This window comes from Drosophila montana, unplaced genomic scaffold (genome assembly GCF_035044405.1).
Source record: "Drosophila montana isolate Dmon_TW-CO22-7 unplaced genomic scaffold, ASM3504440v1 contig_3218_1, whole genome shotgun sequence".
Lineage (NCBI taxonomy): Eukaryota > Metazoa > Arthropoda > Insecta > Diptera > Drosophilidae > Drosophila > Drosophila montana.
In genome coordinates this window covers 2,110,481-2,127,507 of record NW_026998098.1, presented here as the reverse complement: position 1 = coordinate 2,127,507, position 17,027 = coordinate 2,110,481, and the positions used below count along the sequence as shown (strand labels likewise).

Below are 17,027 nucleotides of genomic sequence, written 5' to 3'. Positions count from 1 at the left end.
AGAGAGCCGAAGCGAGCCGAGCCAACGGCCTGGACTGCTCTTCGAGCTCAATACGCGCATCGTGCGATATCGTTCGTGCTGGCGACGCCGGCGCAGGCGTCGATAACGGTAATGCCGCCGCGCACACACGTTGTGTATTTGCCCAAGCAGAGGCGAAGAGCGTAATCGACTGAGAGAGAGGCAGAGTGCGCGCATGTTGAGCGCGCGTGATTTTTGTGGCTCTTTCGCCTGCGCCTGGTTCTTTATTTGGCTCGTGTGTGTGTGATTGTGTGCGCGTGTGTGAGTCGTGTTTGTGTTTTCATACCCTTGCGTCGAGCATTCGGATTTTATCATTAAGTCCGAAGCATAAGCGTTTGCCTCTGAGGCGCTATTCGTAAAGCAATTCGCTCAGGGTATTGCAGGTTCGGCATGCTAAGCCAGCATTTCTTCTAGGTTTTGGCTCCGCATCGAAAATGCGGGCTTGCTGCTAGCAGCGCTGCCGACGTCGTCGATGTTGTCGTTGTCGCGGCCGTCACAACTCGCGGTGGTTGTTATTTTTTTGGTTTTGGTTTTTAGTTGCTGTTTAAACTTGGTCGTGAGAGGGTAGCAGCCCCCGTCGTCATCTATTGCCACCCAACCGATCGCGCTGGCAAAACGCAACAGTAAAGTGAATGTGATAAGTGAACTTTGGGTCAAGTGAAAAAAAAAGTGAACCTGGTTGTCGCGCTGGCCAACAACAAAAACAACAACATTAATCTACAAATACTACAGCAGATTCTGATGGCGCCCGCCGCCGTTGCCGCCTCATCGGCCTCCTCACCCACCACAACCAATTCGTTGCAGGACATGAGCGCAGCCGCCGCGGCCATAGCCCTGGATATGAAGCCCAAAGTCGAATTGGCCGTGGTGCCCGCTCAAAAGATCAAAAAGTGTGCGTACAACCAGACTCCGTACCCCACATCCTTGCACCCAGAAACAAGAACAACAACAACAACAATATTTCCTCTCATTCTCTTTCACAGTGGTGCGTCGTAACGCCTCCGACAAGCTGAAGCTCATCCAAATGGTGCACGATAATCCCATTTTGTGGGACTCCCGTCTGCCCAACTTCAAGGGCGCCGAGGAGGAGAAGAATCGCGCCTGGGAGCACATCGGCCGCGAATTCAATGCGCCCGGACGCCGTGTGGCCCGCGCCTTCAAATCGCTGCGCGAATCTTATCGCCGCGAATTGGCCCATGTCAAATTGATGGGCAATGGGTTTAAGCCAAAATGGAGCCTGTACGAGGCCATGGATTTCTTAAGGGATGTCATCAGGGAAAGAAAGTGAGTACGAATTGCATACGGAACCAAATCAAAACACAATTTTTACATCAACAACAAGTTAATATTATAATTAGGCTGGTCCCTAAAAAAAGCTCGACTATAGACACTTGTTGATAATTAAAAAAAACCCATATAGATTTACATCTATTTTTAACTCTCCTGAATTATAATTATAAATATTTTTTCTTGTATATAATTTTTTTAGTCTCTAAATATCTATTTTTGATATTTCTTTAAACGCATAAAAATTCTTTTACTCGACTTTAATTTTTTTGTCAGTTTTAATTTTAAGGTTCAGCCTAATCGAATTTTGCTTTAAGCGTTCCATAACAACTGTGGACTCTAGATACGTACATATGTATGTATGTATGTACATATATAAATAACCTAGAAACCATTCGAAAACCTTGTTCGCAATATATTGCGGCTGTCTTATCAGGAGCTCAGCTTACACCCACCTGAATTTGGTCACTTTCCAATCATCGTCTATTCCATTGTCTGCCCTGCCCCATGGACGAGGTCTTTGACTAATATTACAAGTGGCGTATTGCCGATAAGCGATATATAACAATGCGATTTGGAATCAGACGCAGTAACAGGCGAGGGGGCAGTTCGGCGGGGCGGGGACAAAGATCGGCCTCAAAGTATGAATAACGGTTCTTTCTTTTGAGCGCGTCGCTTTGTTGGTTTTGTTTTGGTTTTGGTTTTTCAGGCGAAACATAATTTTAAACCCTAACCATTAACTACTGTCATTGCATTTGATTCACGTCCGATTCACGCCTTGGACTCCGGGTCCCGAACAAAGACCACATTTAATATGAAATTTCCAGTGTTTTTCTTGTTTTCTTTTTATATTTTGCTGTCTTTTGCATTCCGTTTTCAGCGCGTTTCAGTGCAAAGAGCAAAAGCTAAGAATCTAGAATCTAACCAAAGCCACAAGAACGTTTCCTTTGCCACGTTTCGCGGATGACTCAATCGATCTTGTTTTGAAATTGAAATTGAAATGATGGCGCATATTATATTCTTATTGTAGACGTATACGTGTATTTATATATGTATACATATATGGATTTGCAATACATATAAGGTTCTTATTGTTGTTCACTGAAGTGAAACATGGCAGAAGGCGATTCATTTTGTGGGCTTCACCTGAAGATTTCTATGCTGCCTATTCTCCGAAATTGACCTTTAGCTTAGTTGGACTAAGGTTGAATTATATATATATATATAAGTCATATATTATTGAGTGTATTAAGGTAGCAGTTGATAGAGCTATGCAATGATCAAGTCTGTTGCTGGATGCCTTTTCGTTGAATCTTTCTTCTCTAAGAGCCGGAATTATTAAGTTAAGTTTAACGTCTTTTATCTTCAAATCTAAGTTTAATTCATTCTAGATTGTCTTTTCTCATTTCCTGATACTCATTTCACTCACAATATTTACATATGATGAGTCACAATATAAAAAAGTTACTTAAATTAAAACTTTTTGGATGAAAGTACAGGAAGAAACTGTTAAAAACCTTTACAGAGCACAATTATTCCAAATAATAATCAATTATATAGAATTGTGAATCCTTGACTCTCGGCTCAAGCTTTCGTTACGTAACAATTTTTGGTATTTTTATAATTCCACATACTGTTTTTCAAAATGAGTTATCTTTTAACTTCTGAGAGTCCTTCGCATATCTTGTGATGTTTGTGACCATGTTGGCCCCCTCTTATCGTGGCTGCAATTTGCATGACGAGAACCTGAAGCACTGCAAACCAGACAAATCTCAGCTAAGCCTCTGTAAAAACATCTGCCCAATGCACACATACACATACACATACACACACACATACAGCAGCATATGTAAATATGCGAGTACGCGTACTCGTTGCAAAAATCTCGAAAAACGTTGGACGGAAAAATCCAATTCGAACAAAGAAATGACCAGGCTCAGGGCACGGGGCCGCCAGTTTGTGATTCTGCGATGTTGCGGCTCATGTGGAGCATACGCCCCCCACTCTGCCCCTTTGTCGTTCTATGAGTGAGTCTGTGTGCGAGTGTGTTGTACTTTATGTACATATATTTATATGAAATAAGGCCATTTCCTTTCAATTGACTGTACCCACATCGGCAGCAACAGCAACCAGAGCTGAGGCAACACAGTCGACAGTCCCGGGTCCACATATGCCCGCACACACACACACACACACACAGTCACAGAGAGAGCCATACAGACACACACACACATGAACGTATTTAAATTTTTATTATTTTGAGCTGATAACAGACAACGGAACGGAACGGGCCGGGCCCGGGACCGCGGCTTGAGCCATAAAAACAGATCTTGTCCAGAGCGAAAATTATACAATGCCGCCGCTGCTGCTGTTGCTGCTGTTGTTGTTGTCGTCGTCGTTTTTGTTGTTGTCGTCGGCATCGCCACTTGAACCAAAAACAAAATCGAGGGAAGCTGCAAAAACCAACAAAACGCTTTAGCCTTAGCTGCTGGTGGTGGCAGAGCGAGCAGGCAAGCGATTGAACGAATGCAGCGAGAGCGAGAGCGCGAGCGAGAGAGCTAATGAGAGCGAGTGGGCAACAGTTAGAGAGAGAGCGTGATAAATTAACGCAATGAGAGGCAGCAAATATGAGAATGACAATCAGCAGACGGACAAAACGAACGCGCAGCGATGAGTGATTGTGGCGAGTGGACCAAGTTTAGAAAGAAGCGTAGATTAAAAATTTGCTCGGCATGCCAATGTGAGTGTGTGTTAGTGTAAGTGAGCGTTTCTGTCTGCGTGTGCGTGCGTGCGCGCTTGCATGTGTGCCTGTGTGCATGTGCGCATGTCTGTGTGCCTGTGTGTCTGTGCGCTTGTGTTTGGTCGAGCAATTGAAGCGTCGCAGCCAAACGGCGGACCAGGGTTAAAAATACATATACATATACATAGGCATGTAACTATGCGCTAACGGACCAGCCAACGGGGTTGGTCGCCAACGCTGATGACCAGGGTCTGGTTCGCTCTTCTTTGCCAGAGCGTTCGTGCTTTTCGCTCTCGTGTCGTGCTCGGTTCTGTGTCACGCTTATGATTTAATAAGCAAATGAGCTGAAAAATTGATGAAATTATTGTTGCCCTCCCAACACACCCCACACCCCACACCCCATGCCACCCGCCGTCGAACCGAATCGCTTGACCAGCCGCGCCCCATAAAAAAATCTCAGCTGGCATCCAGAGGAAAGCAGCTCACAAAAATGTTTTTGCATATGCGTCACTTGCGGCCCCACAAAATACTGGGCGTATACCCAATTTGCGCAATGGCTCTGCTCCATGTATCGTAAAGGTTATGAAAATATTTACTCAGATTAAGTAATTGACGTTTATATTTAATTTGATTTTGTAATTGTTGAGAATACCTCGCAAAATATTCGAGCTTGCTTGTCAAAGGTGTTGTTTCGTGTTTGGGTGTTCAGTCATTTTTAACTTTATTATATACTGTTGTAACTGATCGATAAGAGCTTAGGTTTATCTCCTTTACTTTGAACCATATCTTATGATTATCGTATAATGTATTCTCCTTAAAATTGCTTGTTTTCTACTGATCCAAGCGATAATTTTGCTAGCTTTTATCGATAACTATAGCTTATAACAAATTAAAGTAGTCGATTGCAATTTAGAACACTTCTGTGCAAATGAAAAATATTTCTGGAGCTACTATTCTCTTATTCAAGAAGCTGTATTTTTAATATATTTTTTAAAACTCAATATATTTTGTTATAGACAAATTAATTAAGACTATTTTCTGGTTCTTGCAATATTGTTTATTTTTAAGAAGTAATAGAATATTCGAACTTTTGATTAACCTTAAGGTAATCAAAAAACATTCATATGTAATATGCCTGTTATATTCAATTAAACATAAATTTTGTCACACATTTTAACAAATAGCGTTTATATATTAATCCCTATAAAAATTTCCATAATTCAAAAACGGTATCATATTTATCCGAAAAACATTCAAATGTAATATCTAAATTTCTAGGGAATATATTTATTATCTTTATCTTTATCGCAGCATAAATATTTGGTTTCATGTTTTAGCAAATTTCTTAAGAGATTTCATATAAAAAAATCCCCAACAAATTAAATATAATTATAAGATAATTAAAAAGGTCCATACAATGGAACCTAAAAACATTCAAAAGTAATATTCTTGGAGGACATCTGCCGTTCCAAAGGCTTTCTTCTTTCATTTTTATCACAGTAAAAATATTCTGTATAATATTTTCGCAAATAGACTTCATTTAATAACAATCCCGATAAAATTATTATTATAATCACTAATTTATTGATTATTAGATATTTCAAAAGGTGTTTTATATTGATTCTAAGAATATTCATATCTATATAATATATCTAATATCTATACTTCTAGAGATTATCTTTGATTATAAAGGCTTCTTGCATCATTATCGCAATGCGAACATTTTGTACTATTTGTTTTTAGGTTAGATCCACTATGGAACCTATACTTCATATAATACTAATCCAGAGCTACCATAAAATATTGAACCACTTTAATTTCTTTGTCTAAGATTCACGCTTTGACTCATATTTGAAGGGCCATCAATAATTTTAAGCACAAAACCTATTTGTTTTGACTTGACTTAAACTTTGTCCATTTGTTTTGGCTTATCAAGTCAGCTCAGATGAGCTCAGATCAGCTCAGTTCAGCTAACAGCGGAAACTTGACCATTGGTTTGGGCGTCAGTTGTTGGTGCTGATAAACCTAAAAATTGGAATTCCTCGTATTGAGCATAATGAGCCACGCAATTAAATAGAAATGCAAACTGTCCATTATTGGGTCTGGCCTGGGTCTGGGCCCAGCGGAAGCAAACATTGATAAGACATAGAAAAATAGACGAAAACAAACAGAGAAATATGCTGAGAATGTCCAAAGGAACCGCAGAAGCCACAAGCAAATAGAGAGCGATTCGGCTTTTGGAACATGTGAAAATGCATTTAGCCCTGATTATTTAGTTGGCAGTAGATGTGGAAAACATGAAGAATGTGAAAAATGTGAAAAACGCTCGCCTCGCATATCATTTTACAGTTCCAATTGTCAACTACCTGCCCCGACGCATACAGAAAGTTCCCCGTCCTGGATCCGCTGCCTGTTTCGACTGGGCCAAGCCCCGGCTGGGCGGGGCAACGTTTTTCGTCTTTGGGTCTAAAAATAGCAACGTCTTTAACGTTTGAGGCATCCAGGCAGCTGTGCGGTGGCACTGGAAAATGCGCCTGAAATTTGAGTAGCGCAGCCTGAAACCAGCCCTGAATCTAGAAACCAAACCGGAGCCAAATCATGTCGAATACATGAATTCTTTTTTGGGTAGTTTGTTTCGTATTTTGCTTTTGGGGTTTGTTAGAGCACGTTCCTTTCGTTGTGTCTTGGGGTTGTTGGCGTTCATCCTCATTGTCTTGTTATTTTTGGAAACAGTTTCTTTGTAAATGTCTGGCAGCATGGCAGAAAGAGGGAGAGGGTGCTTAGGGGCACAATGTAAACAGAATTTATGTAGATCAACGACAGATCGAACAAATGTGTCCCATTCGAAACGAAATCAAGGCTGCCAACTGGTTTAAGCCAGGAATTTCAATATTTTTGATACCATAAAACGATCGTTTGAGCGAATTAGTTGGATAAGCAACAGCCGAACCTAAAGTGAAACATATTTTGTCTTCAGCTCATTTTGGCCTATCTCCCCCACTCACGCAATCATATAATATTGTGAACAGCATTCTAATTTCCAACTCTTTCTTGCAGGGGCGCCTCACATGCCAGCGATCTCAGCCTGAGCGCCTTTGCCCAGCACTTGCACAACAATAACAACAACAGCAGCAATAACAACAATCACAGCATGCTGAGCGCCAGCAAAGCGGCAGCAGCAGCTGCTGCCCTGAAGCTCACCTCATCCTTCAACGACTCGTCGAGCACCGTGCTGAACCTGTCCAAGTGCTCGGCGCTGAACATGAGCAACGACGATTATTATTGCGATTACTATGTGAAGCCGGAGTTGGATCTATCAACGGGCGGCGGCAACGCTGGCGGCGGCGGCGGTGAAGGCGGCGGCAGCAGCAGCAGCAGCGGCAGCAGCAGTGGCAGCACTAGGCCCATTGATGCACTGCAGCCACTGCAGCCGCTGCCCGCTCATCAGCAGGCGCTGGCGCTGGCGCAGGCGCAGCACAACGACAGCCGCGTCAGCTCCACGCGCAACGACAGCGGCGCCGGGCACGCAAACCAGCCAAGCTATGACGACATGGACGCCAGCTCGTTGCGCAGCGGCGACGAGGATGGCGGCAATGCCTCCGATGAGGTGGAGGAGCTGGAAGCCATCGATGCGGACTTTCCCTATCCCATCATACTCGACTCCAATTCGCCGCGCAGCATCAGCGGCGGCCCCGAGGTGGGGCAGACGGCAATACCGCGCAAGCGTCGCCGCAACGGAGAAACGGATGAGCTGGAGGATGCGGACCTTGACGGTGACGACTACGAGGATCAAATGCTGCAACAGCACCGTCATCTAAGGCAGCAACAGAGCGTCGCAGCTGTGGCTGGCGGTCTGGAGCTGCCGCCACCGCAAACGGTGCGCGAGGTGCTCAACTCAAAATTCTGTGGCTTCATATCGGCCAAGCTGAACAGCATGGAGGATTCGGAGGCGGACAATCTAATGAATCGCATACTCCTCTTGGTTGTTCAGATGCAGCAATGCGAGGCGGCCAAATAGGCGCTGGGTTGGGTCTCTGGGTTTGGGCTGGGGTCCGGGTTTTGGGTTAACTCTAGTTTTTTAGTCGTAGTAGAGAAAAGTAGAGCTCATTATGGATTAATGCAGCTGCTCAAAGCAACAAGTTTTCTTGCCATTTATTTACATCTTTTGCCCTGCTCAATTGTTTTTTTCTCTCTCTCAATTTGCCATAAAACGAACAATTTTCAATGCCAAATTTGTGCCATGCCAAAAAAAGGAACAATACGTAGTTATACCAAATGTAGCAGCCCCTATGGAAAACTTCTTTAAAGCTATGCCCAAAAAAGCAAAAACACAAAGAAAAATAAAAACAAATACCAATATGAACTCTATGAAAAGACACAACAACAAAGACAAAGAAAGTTAGCAATGTATGAGATTTAGTTTATTATAAACGTTAATTTAGTTCTAAGTCGATCTACACACACATACACACACATATATATGTATATACATATATACATACGTACACGTATGTATCTAAACTGTTCCAGTTTTTCGCTGCAGCCTGAATCTATTCTTGAATCTTTTTGCCTTTGAATATACATGTATATGGAAAAATACCTTGCAACATTTATTTCTTAAATTCATCATTTTTAAAATAATTATCTATTTTCTTAATGCTATCGAATTAAAACAATTTAAAAATCAATGCTGGAACATGTCTATATAGATATTAAAAGCTTATCTTAGCCTACGTGTCATCACATATAACTGAAACTCGTAATTTTACGTTAATTTCTCCCTTTTTTTTTTAAATAGTTCTTAATTCAAGTTAATTTCGAACTGAAAACATTTGAAATCTTGCCAATGCGTAGAGAATTGCAGCATTGTGATCTTTTAAGTTCAATCTAAAGTGGCAAATACATATTAAATATATTAGCATTTTATATAAATATATTATTAAATCTATTTATAGTTTCTTCTACAAATATTTTCGTAAACATTTTCTGAACCGTTTGCAAAGCGTTGTAAATATATATTTATATAAATATATACATATATAAAAGAAAAGTTAAATAAAATACGTTTATTATAGAATGGACTTGTTGATTGGATTTTGTGTAGATTTGTAAAAGTTAACAATACAAATCATAACAAATATGTGTATAACAGACAAAATAATATTCATATATTGCTTATTACATATATTTCGAATAAGTAAGAAATTACTTTTTAAGGATAAATACGGATTAGCCCAAAAGTCTAGCCGTTAATATATTATAATATGTACTGCAATTAGAGAAATCGCATCTTTGTGTTGTACCCCGACTTGTAGTTCATCCCATATCCAAATCCGTGGCAATGTTTCGTTTCCAATTATCTATTGGTATCTTATCTGCCATCTTCACACAACAAACTGCATTTATCTTGCATTGTTATACGAACACCATTAAACATGCCAGACTATTAGCATATCTGACAAAAATGTGTGCGTGTGTGGACGGTTAACCCCTACTCGTATGGGCCCAACACACACATTTGGCCAGATGTCAGGCAGAAACCCTCAGGACGGGACGTTGAGACCATTAAAACGGAAGGCGTCATAAAAACCAGTCGACAATGAGACAAAAGATAAGCCCAGCAGCGCATGCGCCATGGGACAAGCATGAGGATGAGCAGCGGACGACGGCGAGGGGTAACCAGATGTGGGCATGCCAAAAGCGTTATAGACCAACTTAGAAAGAGGCCCTTAAACAGACAGGCCAGACGACGGCACAGGCGCACTCATGAATGAATGGACGGATGGGAAACTGAAAGAACAATGGGGCAAGAGATGAAGAGAGAGAAAACAACCCTCAATGCGGTCCATACGATCTGGCCCTTTAGACGGGTACGGGTACGGGTACGGTACGGTACGGTCCTCTACCTAACAGACTGCAAAAATACATTCGACATGCGCGGAAAATTGCCAAAACGCTGGATGCGACGCGTCACGACTATAAAAACTGGTTCCCTTGGTTCAGGCGTATTGTGTGTTAGCCTTGGTAGAGAGCGCCGCTTAGGGGATGCTGTCCGGGGTTCAATGACCATGGCCAGCAGCGTTTAGGGTAGCGTACAATCCGTACGATTTTGAGTCAATAAAATTGTTGGTTTTGTAAGAGATTTGCTGGCGCTGGCAGCGTCGATTCTTTTATGCCTGCACTTGGGATCGCCAAATAAGTAATAATCCCAGTCTTGATGGTGCGAACCAAACTGACAGTACCAATTGGAGATTCAGTCATGTAAAGGTAGTTTCCCAGTTGAGCAGATTAACAATAGCATTAACAATAGTTGAATTATGAACAACAATATATAGAGAGCTCTTTATTATTTTACTAAATATCCAAACACGCAAATGCTATATAATAACAGACGCATAATTACCCGACTTTGCACTTTGATATTATTGGCCAAGATCAACAGCAGGGTCCAGCTTTCACGCTGCTTATAGCGAGATGATCTCTGAGTACTGAATTTAATAAATACCTTTGAATTCTTCACAGATTATCACTCACCTAAGACCCTGTGCATGGCACATCTGCTGGACTTGAGCCCATTTAACATTTAGTACGGCTTACATAACACCCCATCATACAATATAAATCATACGACCTACCACATATCGGAAGCAAGTATAATCCTAAACTAAACTAAAACACCTTCAAAGTGGTTCCAGAGTTCCTGCCATTTGAGAGTGTTTTAAGATAGCTTATGATTATAGCTTAGCCAGTCGCCAGTTTCCATCTTTTGCGCCCAACTCTTTAGCCCTGAAGCGAGACCTTTAAGACAAATCGTTTAAGCTGCGCTTTAGGAACTGAACCTTTGTTAACTTACTTTAGTTCTTGAAGCACAGACTCGTGGCCTTGGCATGTGGACGTTTGAGGGAAGGGGTTAGTCAAGCTCTCGCTTAGTTTAAGTTCTCTAGGCACTTTCTTAATATCTTGATCTACCATGGTTTTGCTAAACTTGTTACAAAACAATCTACAGAAACGTCGTCCACACTTGTTTTTAGTTTGAGATCCATATTTAGCGGGAACATTTGGATAGATTAGGTAAGTATTCTTCTGGGTCTCGACGAAGTTGCGCGGGGCTTTTAGTGCTGATGTCAACGGCTTTATGTCTGATATCAGAGTCATAGATTTTGATTTCAAATCCTTCTTGTTCTCTTTCTTTTCGGGCTTCTTTTTCGCTTGCCTTTTGGCCTGCTTAAGAGAGCAGGTTTCATTGTCACAAGTTTTCAATTCTTTTTTGCTTGCTTTTTTACTCTTTTCATCCGGCTGCTGATCCCAGCATGTGCCGGTTTTAGAACAAACAGACTTACAAGATCGCATGTCGCATAATGTTCTGGCGTCACGTTTATGAACAAACTGTGTGGACATCTCTGCTAAGGTACAGTTGTACTTTGGCACCTGTCTACTTTGGAAATCCCCCTCCTTATTTTCCGGGTCCTGGCTGAGGACGGTAGTTAGGCTGTTTTGACGTCCAGAACTTAGTTCCGACTCGCTTGAGCATTCACATTCCATGTATTGCACTTTTTTGGCAGGGCGTTGTTGTGATTCCTTAGATCTAAGGCTGGACCTGCTAAACTCACAACCATCTTGAGCGCATTGCATTATCTCATTTTGAGGAGAACTTTGTCCGCTGGATTGATTTCTATTTTTAGATTTACTTGCCTTTAGGCTCTTTCTCTGTGAATCACAGCTTTGTTTGCATTCCTTTTTCGGTTCTACTCGTCTGTTAGGACATTGGATTTTTAAGGTCGGTGAAATACTTCCGGGTGAACTGTTACGCATGCTGTTCTTCTTGGGCTCTACTTCATTGTCGGGGGTTTGAATTCTTGGACTCGGTGAAATACTTCCGGGTGAACTGTTACGCATGCTGTTATTCTTGGGCTCTAATTGATTGTTGAGCGATTGATTTCTTGGACTCGGTGAACTACTTCGGGGTGATTCTCTAGCTCTATTGTTACGCATGCTTTTATTCTTGGGCTCTACTTGATTGTCGGGGTATTGCGCCATGCAGGTCTGAAGAGTACATCGTGTTGATCTCTTGATAGTCACATTATGTTTTACTTGATTGCCAGGGCACATCGTTGTAGAGGTCTCAGCGCAACTTGCTTTGCAATTTGTGGACTTGCATTCGCTTTGTAACTGATCATTAGTTTTGGAGTATTGCATTTCCGAGCCCTGCGGACTTAGTCTTGGTGATTCCTTAGCTTTTTTGATATTCATGTTTTTATTTTTATGCTCTACTTGATCGCCAGACAATAACGTTATGTAGCTCTGGGGATTACGTCGGAGTGTATCCTTGGCTCTATTCATATTCGTGCGTTTCGCTTTATACTCTACTGAATTACTGGGGCTGCTCTGGGACCTCCGTGTTGGTTCTGGAGCTGTATTACTTTCTATTTGATTGCTAGCATATTTCATTTTAGAGCTCTGAGGACCTTTTATTGCTCCATTGCTAGACTTTCTCTTTTTCAGCTCACTTTGACCCTTGGAGTTTTGCATTGATGCTGAGACCCTTGGACTACTACGCTTTGATCCTGGACATTTACAATCACGGACGCACTTCTCTCCACCCTCAGCTGCATCGAAACCATTTTGCATTCTCGAGCTTCTTGGAGAAAATTGTTGCGGCCTTGATGGTTTCTGCGATACACCTTTCTTTTGTCTATTGATATTCTGATTACTTTTGGAAAAACTTTTACTGTTAACAGAACTTCCGCGATTGAGACTTCTAGCGCTATGTACCCCATTGATTCGTGGATTTCTGTGTGTGGAATTTCTTTCCTTGGGGGTTTTTTTACCACTAGCAACACTTACAGCGGAGCGACTTATATTGGAGCGACAAGGATTTAACAGGTGACTTTCTTGGCTTAACATTTTCTCCAGACTAATTTTTTTGGGCTTTTTCTTCTTCTTGGTTTGGGCTTGCTCATCAATGTTGTCCTCGCTCGGCCAGGTCTCCGTCAAATAGCCCCGCTCATAGGCTGGCATTTTGCATTTTTCCTCCATACGTTCCTGACAAACGACACACGAACAGTTCTTCTCATGTTCCTCTGTGGTAGGTTGGTTGGTTGGTTCGTCCACGAAAGCTGCTTCCTCCAGCTGTCGCTGATGATTTTTACGCAAATTATAGCTACTCTCGGACTCTGCGCAGAAACACACATCGGCCACTTCGGCCAGGTTCGTGAGCCGACTCCTAATATCCGAGATGATCTTCTGCTGCTTGACACGCACATTGCCAAAGCTGTGCGAGTCGCTCAACAAGTTGGGCAGCTCGTCGTGTAGCTGGCTCTTATCGATGCCCTGGCTTGTGATCCGCTCTAGTTCGCGCAGCAGACACTCCTGCTCGTAGCCCGAGGATGTGGCTATCTGACGCAATCGGAACTGAATCTTGGCATAGTGCGAGGATATTGAGAATAGAGCATCCTGCAGCTGTTGCACATCATCCTCCAGCTGGCACTCGTAGTCCGTCAGCGGACGACTGACTACGCAACCACTTGAATTCATCCAGGTGTAACGACGTTTCTTGGTTAACTGGATTGTCGGACACTCGACGGGGCACTTGCAGTCGAGCTTGTCGCTCTTAAAGCATGACATTTTTAAATTGTGGTTTTAGTTCGTAGTGAATAATATTGTATAAGGTTTACGTATAAGTATTAGTGTGGTTTCAGTATTTTGGTAGTAGCTTTTAGAGCTGAGTTTGAAATTTTTCTCCATTTAGCATAGAAATTTTGAATTGTACCGAAAAATCACAAATGCCAAAACTTTTCAAGCTACAATGCCATATAAAGGAAGCCTTGAATAAAAATAATAAATCCCTCAAAATAATGTATTGTATTGTATAATTGATGAGAGGTTCTCACCTTCAATGTGCACGAATTTGATTATTTGAATACCTCGTAAACAATTCGCATAAGGCATATCAGGTTGAGACATGCTATGAATATAAAAAACCTTACAAGTGAATTCATTTTATGTCTTTGTCGCACTTTAGGTATTGCTTTCCTTTCAGCATAAGACAAAATTTGGAAATTTTAAAAATGCCTTAAATATCGAATTTCGAAATTTTATGTGTGAAGTTTATTTGAGAAAAACTGATACATAAACAATAATTAAATAAGACTACTAACAAGAATACTCTAGACTGTTACTGGAAGATACCTTGTAAAATGATTTAGGTCGGAGATTCTGAATGAGCCCTCAGGTAAAAGTGCACCATGAAAAGAAAAGGGACCAGAATAGTTAATACACTTGACAGATATGCAATATCATAGCGACACACTCGAAATTAAAGGAATTTGTCAAGAAGTCGTAAGGTAAAAGTGGCTGCTACACAAGAAATTCACTTATGTCCTAAAGCTTCTGACATATTTGTGTGTACTTCCTGATCTATGTAGACGCAGATAATTTTGTATCGCTTAGATACGTGAATATGTGAATATCTCACAGGTACTATTGAAGATACTATTGTAGATACTATTGTAGCTCACAGATAGTCTTGTGTGGAAAGTGTTGAGTCATGCAGATACTTTTACATCTCAGAGATCCATTTATTTCTCAGAGATATATTTATATCCCAGAGATGTATTCTTATATCCCAGAGAAACTGTTGTATCTCAAAGATACTTTTGAATCACAGATACTTTTGTATCTCATAGATACTTTTGTGTGGAAAGTGTCATTGAGTCATTCAGAGATACTTTTGCATCTTAGAGATTCTTTTGTATCCCAGGGGTAATTTTGTATCTCAGAGATACTTTTGTATCAGCTGTTCTTACATAAAACAATCTATCTAACAGTCTAATCCTTGTAAGTACATCGCTTTAAAGCATTCTTGTTAACGTGTGCTTCTATACGCATATCTTCCTTTGGTTTATACCTGTGGTTCATCGAAAACTAATTAAATGATTTATGATAACTAAATATGAATTATTCACTTCGATAATTAGCTCCGAAATAACTTATTTTGCATGCAGCTTGCATTATTTATATTATTCACTTCAATAATTAGCTCTGGGTAACAAACAACATAACGCATTCACTTTGAATTGTTAACATGTTCAGATATTACATATTCACTTCAATAATTAGCTTCTGTGTATGTTTCTTGCAAGCTTCCAGGTATTTACATATGTGTTAAGTTAAAATACATTCCTCTTTGTAGTTGGCCGTATTCTGAAGCTTATGTGTGCCTGCTTCTGCTGCTGCTGCTGCTCATCACACACAATCGACTTAAACAACAAACACCTGGCCCCAGCGAAGCCGCACGTTGCATGCAACACAACACGCCAAATGTGCAACAAGCTGAAAAATTGCCAGTTGTAATCAATGCCCGGTCCATCGGGCATCCCCGCGCCACGTCATGCCACGCCCACCATCCAGAGCCCACTTCACACGAAACACGGGGCGCCAAAGCAGAGCAAACTAAACAAATTTCATGTATCCAAAAGATTTAGTCATGTTGCGAGCAATTGATTTGGGGCCACCCCAAAGGTATCACCACTTGCGAGAGTGCTGGGTTGATGAGGGGGGTGCGGAGGGATGGTGGGGGGATTGGGGGAGCAGTTGGAGGCCATGCATGCCATGAAATGGAATGGAACAAAGGCCGCGCTCTGTAAGCGGATGAACGTGAAAACTATATACGAATTTTTGGGCATTTGTGGTCACAGGTGTGGGCCAGGTGGCGCATTGTCAGTTGTGCGTGCGAACGAGAACGAGGTGTGGCAAGGGCTGCAGAATTTCAAATGGAAAGCTGATTACCGTTAACAGTTTCAGTTTCAGCTTCAGCTGGCAACAGCGCCCACTGTTCTCATAATTTCTGTAGCATGCTTTAAGGCGCTCCCCCGCGAACTGTTCAAATTTTAAATCGCAAACCGCAGATCTCTAAACATTCCCGCTCTCCATAATTTATTGCCGAGCCGGCCGGTGTGAACCTTGCGTTCACTGCTTTTTCTTGAGGCAGGTTCATCCTTGTGAGCGGCAGCAACAGCAGCAGCAGCAGCAGCTGTTGTTGTTGTTCGTGCCACCGACGGCGACTGTCTTTTGACTTTCGCACTTCGTTTGCAGTTCGTGCTCGTAAATCGCCGCGTGGCGCCTTCGAGTGGCCTCCGTGCAGTTAGGAGTGACATCTCGAAAGTGTCAGCTGCCAGCAATTTGTGGCTTTGAAATGTGGAGCACAGCATTTTAAGGAGAGTAACAGAGCACTGTTAACATTCTGTCGGCAATCCAAGAGAGAGAGAGACAGACAGAGAGAGAGAGAGGGGGAATGCAAAAAGACGAGCCTACGCTCTTACATATGTAGGTGCTCCTGGAAGTTTTATGGCAGCTTCGGCGGAACCTTTTGGTATTGTGAAACACTGGAAGTTCGCTTCCAAGTGCTTTATAGCAACACGAATTAAGAGCGCGTATTTGTTTACTTAAGAGAGTTCTTGACTGGAAGCGGCTTTTAGTTAATTGTTGAAAACTGATAAAGAGTCTTTAAGTTTAGTTTAAATAAGCTTTAAATATATGTTAAATGAAAAATATGTTAATTTTTTAACTAAGTTTTACACAGGTTTTAAATATTAATGTGTGAATTAAAATTGACTTATTTATTTGCTTTCTTATAGTTTCTTGTACTTAAGCAACTTTTCTTAATATTTTTACAGCGCATTAAACATGTATTCTTTACATATCCCTAGCATAGCTCTGCTATCCTTCACAGCTGCTTGCTGTCAAGTGAATGTAAATTTGTCTAAATTGCTCAACTCGCGAAACATGCACTGTCAATTCCATTTTCCAGTTGTTTCCAGTGCATTTCCCGAATGTGCAACAGCATGCAGAGCGCCATAAAATAAGCATGAGAGTGAAATGCATTTTGAATGCTCTCCCACAGCAAAAGCACAACAAACCATTTATAATGCAGCCAAATATTAAATCATGTTTGAATTATTTGCATAAAGTTTGTCTTATTTGT

General features: G+C 41.6%; 2 protein-coding genes across 3 annotated transcripts; one reads left to right on the top strand and one right to left on the bottom strand.

Annotated features, from left to right (window-relative positions):
* Positions 1–494: 494 nt before the first annotated feature.
* On the top strand, positions 495–8,801 carry Mes2 (Mesoderm-expressed 2). Its single transcript, XM_064689625.1, has 3 exons — positions 495–910; positions 1,002–1,302; positions 7,103–8,801. The coding sequence occupies exons 1-3, from the start codon at positions 760–762 to the stop codon at positions 8,061–8,063; spliced, it is 1,413 nt and encodes a 470-aa protein (XP_064545695.1). The 5' UTR covers positions 495–759; the 3' UTR covers positions 8,064–8,801.
* Positions 8,802–10,355: 1,554 nt separating this feature from the next.
* On the bottom strand, positions 10,356–14,116 carry LOC135433547 (uncharacterized). Of its 2 annotated transcripts, none has more exons than XM_064689667.1 (4): positions 13,936–14,116; positions 10,899–13,868; positions 10,580–10,843; positions 10,356–10,533 (listed from the first exon to the last, which is right to left on the bottom strand). In XM_064689667.1, the coding sequence occupies exons 2-3, from the start codon at positions 13,667–13,669 to the stop codon at positions 10,780–10,782; spliced, it is 2,835 nt and encodes a 944-aa protein (XP_064545737.1). In that variant the 5' UTR covers positions 13,670–13,868; positions 13,936–14,116; the 3' UTR covers positions 10,356–10,533; positions 10,580–10,779. The 2 variants fall into 2 exon arrangements, with proteins under 2 accessions (XP_064545737.1, XP_064545736.1); XM_064689666.1 differs by having other exon boundaries at positions 10,356–10,526.
* Between the last annotated feature and the right edge of the window lie 2,911 nt (positions 14,117–17,027).

Bases quoted from the DNA above. Each gene is read 5' to 3' on its own strand.
- LOC135433547 (XM_064689667.1), bottom strand. From the start codon at position 13,669: ATGTCATGCTTTAAGAGCGACAAGCTCGACTGCAAGTGCCCCGTCGAG. The intron at 10,844-10,898 runs GTAAGTTAACAA...TTTGTCTTAAAG, and splicing joins TCTGTGCTTCAAGAACTAAA to GTCTCGCTTCAGGGCTAAAG.
- Mes2 (XM_064689625.1), top strand. From the start codon at position 760: ATGGCGCCCGCCGCCGTTGCCGCCTCATCGGCCTCCTCACCCACCACA. The intron at 911-1,001 runs GTGCGTACAACC...TCTCTTTCACAG, and splicing joins CGCTCAAAAGATCAAAAAGT to TGGTGCGTCGTAACGCCTCC. The intron at 1,303-7,102 runs GTGAGTACGAAT...TCTTTCTTGCAG, and splicing joins GATGTCATCAGGGAAAGAAA to GGGCGCCTCACATGCCAGCG.